At 45.6% G+C, this 12125-nt stretch overlaps 1 protein-coding gene across 8 annotated transcripts in view; it reads right to left on the reverse strand.

The window, feature by feature from the left end:
* GREB1 (growth regulating estrogen receptor binding 1) overlaps window positions 1–12125 on the reverse strand; it is a 134136-nt gene that overhangs the window by 68328 nt on the left and 53683 nt on the right. For all 8 annotated transcript variants that reach the window (XM_073791584.1, XM_073791583.1, XM_073791582.1 and 5 more), the window contains exon 2: window positions 2184–2364. In XM_073791584.1, the coding sequence (XP_073647685.1) occupies window positions 2184–2340 (157 nt within the window). In that variant the 5' untranslated portion in view covers window positions 2341–2364. The remainder of the gene's footprint in view (window positions 1–2183; window positions 2365–12125) is intronic.

Genomic DNA, 12125 nt, shown 5'->3' on the forward strand with positions numbered 1-12125 from the left:
TTGGGGTACCAGCACCCTGGTCATTAAAAGCATCCTTAATGTTGCTGTCTGAGGAAGGACAGCAGTTAAGATAAGAGACCTGACAGAGAGACAGACTGACAAAACAAGCCCTCTGCACCACGTTCTATGAGGCAGAAACCAGGGGCTCAAGCCCAGTGCTTGGTTGATGGAGACATTTAGCAAATCGACAAGAGTCTCCCCCTTTTCACCAACCGCCTCCTCCATCCTCCCAGTACTAGAGAAACAAAGTCTCGGAGGATTCCTCTACGCTGTTTGCCAGACAGATGGGAAAATCATAGAGAGGGCCGGCTCTGGTTTTCATACCAACGTGAGGGGCCGACCAAGCCGGCTGCCAGCTGGCAGGGAGCCTGCGGCACTCAACATGGGGGGCCCGGGCCGCACAAGCCTCTAAGCTGTCCCTGGAAAGCAACACATGATGAGGGCAGATGAGGGCATCCCAAGGAGGCAATGTGCGGGATGCAGTCTCCCGTTCAGAGGCCAGCAAAGGTTGTCTATGGAGAGCTTCAACCCCAGGAAAAGCTGACTGGGAAACTCCAGGGCTTTCTCCCCGCCTGTCCCCAGGTCAACATCCTTCAAAACGTCAAATCCATCTTCCATCTTCCCAAATCATGGGATTTAATTACTGGTGGAGGTAGAAGCACTTTGTTGATTTTAAGGTGCCATTCGAATGTACTAAATTATCTATCATTAGATTGTTCACTTATCATTAGCAGCAAAGCCTTTCAATACTACAAGAAGTTAAGGATGAGCATTTGATATATATTTCACAGAAGTCTTTCAGCTAGCTGAAAACACACAATCTACAAGAGATCCCCCAGTAATTTCTCAAATGCCCCCAAGGTCACAGTAATGCTTCCTGTGCCGGAAAACCTTGGTACTTTCGACTTGAATACCAGAGAATTCTCGGGCTTCCTAATTCGTGCTTTGGATCACAATCTACTTTCTCCCAGACCCAGATCCAGTTCCTTTAGGTCCTTAGCGATCGCTATTTGCAAGGTTAATTTTGTAAGGACGTTTTAAATAGTGACACGAGAAATGCCTCCCTGCTAGAAAAAGGGACTTTCAGACATCACACGAGGACCTCTGAGCCTCATTTTCCCTTATGTGCAACCGTCCCCAGCCCACCATCCTCACCCTGCACACACACACACATGACCACCCCAAGACAGGACCCGGCATACTGCATGCTTCGTTAATTTGTTAACTTTTGTTTTAAACCACAGCCCTCTTTCACTTCAAAAGCTAAGAGAAGCGTGCAGGTAACTTCACGTGAAAGACAAAGTGACAAAAAGAACTTCCTTTAGCAATAACTCTCATACTTTGGATTGCTGTGGGTTACTTTTGACATGAAAATACACGACTACAAAACAAACAAACGAAAGATTGCAAAATACAACCAGTTTATTCTCTGGATAATTAAGTAAACCCTAAACTTAACCCCATGCCTGAAGATAATTTATTCCTGGCACACGTTAAACCTATAAGGGTTTGTTCTTGGTTTTTAACAGTTTCTAGAGGGCTCTTGTAACTGCTATCACAAAGAAAAACTACGCTGCCTTGCAAAGATATGGCCACAGGCTTCCCTGGTGGCACAGTGGTTGAGAGTCTGCCTGCCGATGCAGGGGACATGGGTTCGTGCCCCGGTCCGGGAAGATCCCACATGCCGCGGAGCGGCTGGGCCCGTGAGCCGTGGCTGCTGAGCCTGCACGTCCGGAGCCTGTGCTCCGCAACGGGAGAGGCCACAACAGTGGGAAGCCCGCGTACCGCCAAAGAAAAAAAAAAAAAAGATATGGCCACGAATCACAAAGAGAAAAAATATATAACTGAGGGTCCAAAGCATGTTAAAATGTCTTACTTATCCAAGTGAACCATCAAACCTTTTAATAAGAGTGTAAGTAACAACCAATTCAGAACAGGCTGGCATGGCTTTCTTTCTCCTGCTAGTCCAATGAACCATTTTATTCCTTGCAACTTTATGGCTGAAACTGACCTTAGTTTTAGCCAAGTAAGGATGGGATGCACGTGCACCTTTCTCTTTTCTAATAATTCTGTTCTTCCAGACCTAACAGTTTCTACAGTTTCCTCAGAAGAGGAAAGAGTTTCCAGTCCCACTGCTAACATTCTCACACACGGTAAAAGAAAGGCAGGAACGCATCTCCTACCTTCTAGGGCGGAAAGCTGCTGCTCCGCTTCCAGGTACAACTGGGAGAAGACGGGCCTGGGTACCAGGCTGTTGGAGCGCAGAGAGGCCTCGATGGAGTTGTGCAGGACCTCCTCAAACCGCGTCGTCTTCAGCTGTCCAGCGTAAGAGTTTCCCATCTCCAAGAGAGACGAAGCAGTCTTCTGTTTAAAATGGCATTTCAGTTTCAGTTAGAAAGCCTGACCCCGAGCATGAAGCCCAAAGGTAGAAAGGATCCCCGCTGCAAGGAGGGGAGAGGGCCGCGTATCCCCGGCTTAGCCAAAAGGAGGAGCAGACGGCTCTCAGCTACGGCTACTGCCGGGCAATTACAGGAAGTTATATAAGTAACAGCTTTCTCTAATTTAGCACTCAGAGAGCAGAGTCTGACACCTCTTAGGAGATCTTACTAGAAACTGGCTCTTAGTCATCTGCAGGTTTCACAGACCCCCAGCTTTTCCCTGAGTGGTGATCCTGCTTTTGAGAGACCCCAGACAAATGACGCTTTCTTTTCCCTGACTTGAAGAAGAATAGCCCTGTGCCACTTTATGTGTGTGACGGCGGCTGACAATGCAGCGACCCATGACCACCAGTCCCCAGTTTCAGGATTACGGGGCTCGGCCTCCCCTCACCTTCTCAGGAGGAAGGCTAGCAAGCAGATTCCCCTCATTGCCTCCTCTGCTAAAAGGCCAATCATGAACACTTCCTCTAAAACGTTTTTAGTTTATTATGTTTCCACTAGACAAGCGATGCAGAATTACATCTGGAAATCTGGAAATTACACAAGAGGGTGGAAAAGCAGGAGGAAAATCACTATGTCCATCCCCCAAGATAAACACTGTGATTTTTTTTTTTGGTAGCAGCTTAAGATCCAATTCACATAACACCCCATTCATCCGCTATATGTAAAAGAGATAAACAATAAGGTCCTACGGTATAGCACAGGGAACTATATTCTATATCTTGTAATAACCTATAATGGAAAAGAATACAAAAAAGAAGATATATATGTATAACTGAATCACTTTGCTGTACACCAGAAACTAATACATGGTAAATCAACGACGCCTCAATTTTTTAAAAAAAAGGTACAACTCAGTGGTTTTCAGTATATTCCCATGTGGCACAACCGTCACACAGTTGATCTTAGAACACCGTCATCACCCCCGAAAGAAATCTCATACCCTTTGGCTGTCACCCCTAAGTCCCCAATCCTCCAGCCATAGGCAGCCACTAATTTACGTTATGTCTACTAGACATATTAACAGAATCATACAGTATGTGGTCCTTCCTTCCGTCAGCGCAACGTCTTTACCATTCCTCTGTGTTAAGCACGCGTCAATACTCCATTCTCTCTGATACTTTGATGTATTCTTTCCAGACTTAATTCTCTGGGGCACAGGAGGGAGCTGGGAGACTGTATCCACATGGTAATAATCCCTTTATGATACAATTTTTGATTCTGCTCTTTTCATCTGACATAAACATTTCATCCAAACCTCTTACAAATGCTGTTAGAAGCAGTTTAATGGCTGCATCGCATTCCATTGAGTGAAGGTTCAGGTATTTGCTAAGACATTTCTCTGGGATCAGACATACGGTTAAACCCCTGTATTTAGTGCTTCCTAAGAACGGGCATTTAAATGTATATTCCTTCCTAACGTTTTCTGTTTAGTTTCTATTTCATTTCGTTTTTGGTTTAGATCTCCCTTTTTCTCTTTCCTTTTGGTTTAATTTGCTGTACTTTTACCAAACATCTAAAAATGACTCCTTCATCATCATCTTTATTTTCCATCTTACTGCTTTGATAAGGAAGATATTTAGGGCTATACATTTTCCTCTGGGTGTCTCTTGTGCTGTGGCCCCTAGGTTTAGTGTAAAGTGTTCCCCTTTAGACAGTTTATGATCTCCCTTTTGAGTCCCTTTTTGATCCTATAATTATCCAGGAACATAGGTTTAATTTCTAAATAGTCTGAATTTGGGAGGAAGAAGGATTAGCCTGATATTATTTATTTCTAATTTTTATTGGATAATCACGACTGTGGCCTTTAAAAACTCGACTTTTAAAATTTGTTAAGGGTTTCTTTTTGACAGGTGCCAGATGGATTTTTACAAATATGCTGTCATATGAGAAAAGATTAAACTCTCTTCAAGGTATGAAAGTAGACTATTCAACTTTTCTACATCCTCATATATTTCATGCCTCCTCTACTACTAATGTCCAAAGTGCCATTTGACTTCAAAATAGAACAAGGTGGGGAATTCCCTGGTGGTCCAGAGGTTAGGACTCCACGCTTCCACTGCAGAGGGCCCAGGTTCAATCTCCGGTCGGGGAACTAAGATCCCGCAAGTTGCAACCAAAAAAAAAAAAAAAAAAGCACAGATGCCATCCCCGACATGACCACAGGACACTGGCTTCCTGCTTCGTTACGGTGACACACACTCGGTCACACAAGTTGTGAGACTGGCTTCACATCCCAGGCACCTCCTTACACATCACTCTGACTTAAGACGTATATAAGAAATTCCCCTTGTTCTTGTTCCGTAGGTGGCTAAGCAATTTCAAGATGGGACCGTTGGTGCCCAAAATGGGGGTGTCGTCAGGTTGATTTTCTGCCTCTGTTGTAAGAAAGGTTCAGGCTTCCTTCTTCCAACTAAAAGTAAATGGAAACCATTAAACACTTCCTGCTTGGGGCAATAATTCCTGAGCACAGGGCCTCCCCTCGGTCAGCCCCTGCTTACAGCCTGGGGAAATGAGCTGGTGGGAGGATTGCTTCAGGAATTAGCGCGAACAAAAAGAAAGCGCTCCTGAAAGAGAGAGGGGAGCGGCTGGAGCCACCTAATAGCCTGAGTCAGAAGAGGCTCCCAGGCCCTCTGCCTTTTCTCTTGACCCGCAGCCTCCTTCAGTACGTAAATGAGGGATTACGGGCCACATGTGGGGACGCCTGTGTCTGTTTCCATTCAGGGTGGTCCATGGAAAGCTGCCGCCAATTAATAACATCACGAATGCCTCCTGTTTCTATAGATCTTTGTCTGAAGAGCTTAACGCACACAGAAAGCAGCTCTACTTCTGGCCCATTTTACCTGGAGCCCCTGCAGAATGATGCTCAACGGTTGAAAGAAATGCTCGGGGCATCCAGACCCTCCCTTCCCAAGGTCCTGGGCCGCTCACCTGGCAGCGGATTGGCACCCTGAGCCCAGAGGGCTCCAGCGGTTAAGGCAGAGCAATGCCTGGTGTGGACAGAGCAGGAAAGAGGACAAAAGAAAACTAATATTGTCCGGCTCCCGTGTGCCAGGCCCCCTGCTCAATACACTTGGTAGCCGTGTGAGGGATATTACGAAGCCCATCATAAAGATGGCAAATCCTAGTCTCAGAGATGATAAGTAACCTGAAAGAACTCTTGTTGGAAGAAAACAGAATTCGGGGTTGGGGGAAGGAGAGGGGAAGGGGAGGGAAGGAGGGTAGGAGGGAAGGAGAAACACAAAAGGGACAAGGGCATAGACAGAAGAGCGCTCACACTCAAAAAAATGGAAATTGTGGGCTTCCCTGGTGGCGCAGTGGTTGAGAGTCTGCCCGCCGATGCAGGGGACACGGGTTCGAGCCCTGGTCCAGGAAGATCCCACATGCCGCGGAGCGGCTGGGCCCGTGAGCCATGGCCGCTGAGCCTGCGCGTCCGGAGCCTGTGCTCCACAACGGGAGAGGCCACAGCGGTGAGAGGCCCGCGTCCCGCAAAAAAAAAAACAAAAAAAAAAAATGGAAATTGTATTTTACAACCTTAAGCAAACATCAAAGCTTTAATGTCTAGAAGCAAAAAGTGAGAGAGACAACGACCCCACTCCCGATCTAATGAGGCATTTGAAATCCTGAGTAAATGCTGGTAACTGGAGATGGGGAAGGAAACTGAGAATCGTACGGCAATGCTCTGGCCCTTTCTGTTAGTCCTACTGGACCGCAATCAAATGGTGTGGAAAATTCCTACCTACACCTGGCAATGCCCCAGCTCACTGACAAGACCACCTGCCAGTGAGGAGTCAGGGCTCAGAGGGCAGACAGAGCAGGCTGGGATGGAGGCCCGCTGGCGTGCTGGGATCCCACAACTGTCACACGGGGAACTAAAGAGCCAGAGAGCGGACAGCCTCGCTCAGGGTCAAAACACCAAAGCCAAACTCCTCCCCAAAGCCTCGTGGATCCAGGGCGACACCTGTGACCTCCCGGACTGGGTTCTGCCACTCGCTCCCTGGGTTCGGCCCCTTTGCTCATCTCCTGCTGCAGTTACTCAAGTCTGCAAACCGCGGGGATTCCTTTCCCACCCTGACACGTCACACTCTGCTGCCTGCCTTCCAAGGCCTGGCCCAGCCCCTCCCAATGCTGGTGTGTGACGCTCTTCAACCACAGAATCTGAAGCAGCGCCCATCACCACAGCGACGACGGTCAGACCACGGCCTTCACTTTAATGCACAGGAGCCTGGTAGAGTAGACGGAGAGAGCATGTGTGGCTCACCGGGCCTCGGTATTCTCATCTGTAAAATGGGCTCTTTGAAAGACTCACTGGTCATCACAGAGAGCAGAAGACACAGAGTGTGAAAGTGCCTAGCAGAGCACCTGGTAGTCAGTGCACGACCATTCATTTCTAGCTAAATCTGAACAGGTGTGAAAAGATAAGAACTTCAAATCATAAGTGACAAGGGACAAAAAAGTGCTATAGTCCATAATTCCTACAACGTAAGGTGGGGGCAGGGGTCTTGGGGAGAATCAGTGAGAACTCAGGCGGTCCAAAGGGGCTGGTACCCAAAGTGGGCCAAAAAGGAGGAGTAGGATATTTTGGGCCAAAAATTGGGACTAACATTTGGGAAAGAAACAGGAGGGTACACAGGCAAGAAAGCTCCACGAATATACACATGCTCTAGAAAAAGAAAATAAGTGCATTTGATGAGTAGTAAAGGTGGCACCACGACAGGAAAAAAACGAAAACTGAGGGTAAAAATTAGACATTGTTTTAGGAGGCAACAGCCCTGAAGCTTCAGAACTAGGGATTTATGTTGCTAAAGGTGATATTTTAAGCAGGTCAGCTGGACAGGGATGTTTGGAACAAAATTGGAGGGAAGACCCAGAGGCAGGAGGCCTGGTGGAGATAAATTAGGAGCTTGGGATTAACATACACACACTACTGTATATAAAAGAGACAAATAACAAGGACCTACTGCAGAGCACAAGGAACTCTAGTCAATATCTCATAATAACCTATGATGGAAAAGAATCTGAAAAGAATAGATATATATATAAATATGTATAACTGAATCACTTTGCTGTACACTTGAAACAACACTGTACATTAACTATACTTCAATAAAGAAATAAAAATAAAAACAGCATTTGCTCACTTCCTGTCTCTGTGTCACATTTGGGTAATTCTCACAATATTTCCAACCCTCCGCCAGCAAAAAGATTTTGACTCACTGAAGGCTCAGATGATGGTTCTCATTTTTTAGCAATAAAGTACTTTTTAATTGGGATACATACATTTTTTAAACAAAATGCTATTGCACACTTAATAGACTACAGTATAAACATAACTTTTATATGCACTAAGAAACCAAAAATTCATGTGATTCACTTTATTGCAGTGGCCTGGAACTGAACCTGAAATATCTCCAAGGTGTGCCTATAACTATTTTGGAAGATGGGGAAAGGAAAAAGATGGATACACACACGTTTGGTGGGAAGGAGGAAAGAGGTGTGAGAACCCTCAATTCTCATTCCACAGTAAGAATGAAAAGATGGTCTCGGAATAATCAAGAAAGTGCAACATCAGTTATTACTTGTAAATAAAGAGGTAAATTCCAGAAAATTAAAGAAAACAAAGAATTAAGAGATGGTTGCCTCTACGTAGCAGGCATTGGAGTGGAAATAGGTGAGAAGGAGATCACTGTTTTTCATTTTAAAGCTTATAACATTTAACTTTTTAGACTGTATGCATTTTTACGTTTATTAAAAGCTGAAGGTTACATTTTTAAAAATTAATGAAATGCAGGCTTTATGCATATCCATTTTTATAATGGATGATGGACATCACACAGCACCTCAGTAGGAGAGCAACTGAAGATCTTGGTGAACTACAGACCTACAGCAAAGGCAGGCCACCCTGCTAAGCATCTCCACAAGCATCACTGAATTTAATCCTAGCAACAATCCTTTCTGGTCATTATTTCTCTCCCTACTTGTATCCTTATTTTACAGATGAAGAAACTAAGGCTCAGGGAGGTTGGGAGACCTGTCTAAAGACACACAGCTAGTGCCTGGTCTGGAATTAAAAGCCCATCTCCAAGAATCTCTTCCATGACAAGTAGTATTTAAGAAGTTTAAACTAGTAGAATTGAAAAATCTCAGACATCCTCGGTTTAAAGGTTATAAACTTGTATTACCATTACCTTCTAGTGTTTTTTTCCAGTCGCATCAAGACATTTCCCAATTTTACAGAATGCTATGGTATTCCTCAAAACTTCTAGAGGATGGCACTGGAGGGTCGGCCTCACGACACAAAGCATGCACACACACCCAAAGTTGGACATCCTCCCAGGCTAAGTGTTCTCGCTGGTACTCTGGGAGTAATTATTATTACTGCAATTATTACACAGCAATTATTACACAGCAATTAATGCTGCAATTATTCATAGGAGGAGGTTCATAGGAGGTTCCTATTCATAGGAGAGAAGGTTCATATTCATAGGAGAAGGTTCTACCTATACTCACTGAACCACATGACCGACCTTATAAAGTCCCTATTATAGTACTTACATACATAGTACAGCATTACATCCAAAGTGAACCAAAAAAAAATATAAAAACCTCTGTTCATATCTATTTTACCTAACCATTATATTATTTTTCAGTGTATGTTTTATAATGTAAATAATATACAGCGGTCCATGTATGCAATTTATGCATCAATAGACAGATATATACATACATATGAGGGGCGACCCGAGTTTGAATGAAAGAATAAGGAAACCAATATTTGTTTAGTATCTCCTTTGTGCCAGCAGTTCTGTGACAAAAGTACTATTGTCTTCATTTTGCAGGTGAAGAGACTGTGTCTGGGGTTTAAAAGCATCGATCGTCTTCACATCGTTATTATTTCCTTTAGCAACAGAAACCCCAAGAACATTTTACGTAATAATCAAAATAATAGTCATCACTTACGAGGGCCACTTTGTGCAGACACCGTTCTTAGTTTACATTTATCATTTATTTCATTTTCACCATGGCCCTAAAATGCACATAGCATGGTTCTCATTTTATATATTAGGAAACTGAGGCAGGATGAGATTAAGTGACTTGTGCAAGGTCTCACATTTGGGACAATTTTAGAATGTCGAATAATGGCCCAAAGCAAGGGAATCTTTGCTTTCAATGACGTCGGTGACTTCAGAAAAGGGAGCATTTTCTAAAGTTCTTGTTTTTTGTTTTTGTTTTTTTAACGGTGTTCACTTGTCCGGCCATGCCAAAACTTTTGGTTAGGAGAGGACTGCCTTAGGTTCTTCCTTAGTGGTACTTTACCAAGAGGGGGGCTGCCATGACAAGAAAACACAGCATCAGCAAATGAAAAGCCCCATTTAAAAAGGTACATTTCTAGGGCTTCCCTGGTGGCGCAGTGGTTGAGAGTCCGCCTGCCGATGCAGGGGACACGGGTTCGTGCCCCGGTCCGGGAAGATCCCACATGCCGCGGAGCGGCTGGGCCCATGAGCCATGGCCGCTGAGTCTGCGCGTCCGGAGGCTGTGCTCCGCAACGGGAGAGGCCACAACAGTGAGAGGCCCGCGTACGGCAAAAAAGAAAAGGTACATTTCTAGCCAGACAAAGAAAACCAAGAGCGTTCTAAAAATGCTACGTGAAGACAGGTCTCCCCGAGGGAGGAAGGCGAGCAGGCTCACTGCTGCTTCACGAGACAGGCAGAACACACAAATAATCAGCGGGCCGGCCCGCCGGGGCCTGGACAGTGTCCGCCTCCCCGACAGCCCGACTGGCCCTTTCCTGGAGATTAAAGCAGGGATTAAACCAGACTCCAGCCCTTTCAAAGAAAAACATTCTCGTTCCGGCCTCTCCTTGAAGTGACCTTTTTCCTTTTTCTTTCTTTTTTTTAAAGAATAGACTATCAAAAGTTTTGGGGAATACCCTGGCAGTCCAGTGGTTAGGACTCCGTGCTTCCACTGCAGGGGGCACAGGTTCCATCCCTGGTCGGGGAGCTAAGATCCCACAAGCCACGCAGTGTGGCAAAAAAAAAAAAAAAAAAAAAGAATATCAAAAGTTTTGCCCAAGAGACAGAAAATCCATTTCACTTAAAAAGCTCACTGACACTCACTGGGAACCCTGAAGAGCTCTGTGTCCAGCTAAACTCTGGGTCCACAAAGATTTTCCTGTTCCTTTCTGAGCACCTTCAGCTTTGCCTTTTATCGGTCAGGTAAGGAGGCACCTCTGCTTAAGCCCAGAGCTCGCATCTGTCAACAACAGTTATTGGTTCCTGGAATGGCTGGAACTCGCTTCCGAAGGATGCCGCCCAGCTCTGTGTATCCCTGGCTGCTGCGCACTGGCCATTCTGCTCATAAAAATAAAGCTACCACCTCCCCCTGCTGCTCACCAAACAGAGCCGGCTCTCCCCCTCCCCCAGAGGGATCTCTGCTAACCCGTAGAGGGATCCTCACCCCCATCCCGTTTCCTCCAGACGTCCAGAGGCGCACATCGTTGGCTGGGTCCCTCTGTGTGTGGAGACTGAGGCCAGTGATGTGCTGGGGGCAAGCTCTTGGTTTCTCAGTCATGGTATCGACTTAGATCAAAACCAGGAGGACTCTCAGAGAGGACCCTGCAGGTCCCTTTGAGTTATAAGATAATAAACCCCTCAGGAAAGTTGGACTTCACCAACTTCAAACAATTTTTCAAATGCAAAAGCGTTCATAATCTGCCTGCTGGGTAGTAAAAAGCATGTACTTTGGAATAAGGCCACCAGGGGCTTCATTTATGACTATGCTTCTTTTGAGCTGTGTGGCCTTGGGCAAGTTACCTAACCTCTCTGAACCTCCATTTCTTCACTTGTAAAATGAGTATAATACGAACCACCTCCCAGAGTTGTAATGAGGGTTAAGTGAACTAACATATATAGAGTTGTTGGCACATAGTAGGTGTTAATAAACTCTAGTTTTCTCTCTTAAATTGGAATTAACTGATCCTAATTCTAATTTCTAGATGCTAACCAGAGATCTTGACTTAACTTGACTCACTGTACTCCGATAGCAATAATTAAACTGGCTTCCTTTAGGGGTACACCAATTGCAATGTGCCTATGCAAGTAGATGGCATTTCCACACGGCTTAGCCCCCTTTCTCTCAAGACTTGAAGCCGCTTGACAACAGAAACTATTGTAGTCACTTCTTTATTTCCCATAAATACTGCAGGTCCCGGATAATAACTCCTAAAAGGAGGCAGAGGGAGACGGAAAGGGAGAGGGAGACCACCTGTTCAAGGTTATAGTGAGGACGGCAAAGAAACGGAGCGTGGTCCTGTGTGAAAGCATCACATGGGGACTCAGAAGGCCCAGGTATACCAAGTAGACGCACCTGAGGTTTTCATTTCGGACCCCAGGATGCCATCGCTGTTCCAGTTCCAGAAAGTGTATTAGCTAATACCTCCCTGCCCCAGGTATTACCTGAACTCACCTGTTTTCCATCCCAAGCAGGGTCAGAGGGGAGCCCTTCCCGTGAGCATCGAAGTTCAAGATGTGCACTTCTGTTCTTTCCTCATGAACACTCTGCTACCCCGCGGGTCCTGTTTGTGCCTGTTCTTCCCTGGGCTCACACGGAGGCCAACGTTCATGGCTTCCTCTCCTCCACCCCCAGCGCTCTGCACACACCTCACTGGGCTCCGGGTTTCTCCCCCTA

Source organism: Tursiops truncatus, chromosome 14 (assembly GCF_011762595.2).
Source record: "Tursiops truncatus isolate mTurTru1 chromosome 14, mTurTru1.mat.Y, whole genome shotgun sequence".
NCBI classification, from domain to species: domain Eukaryota; kingdom Metazoa; phylum Chordata; class Mammalia; order Artiodactyla; family Delphinidae; genus Tursiops; species Tursiops truncatus.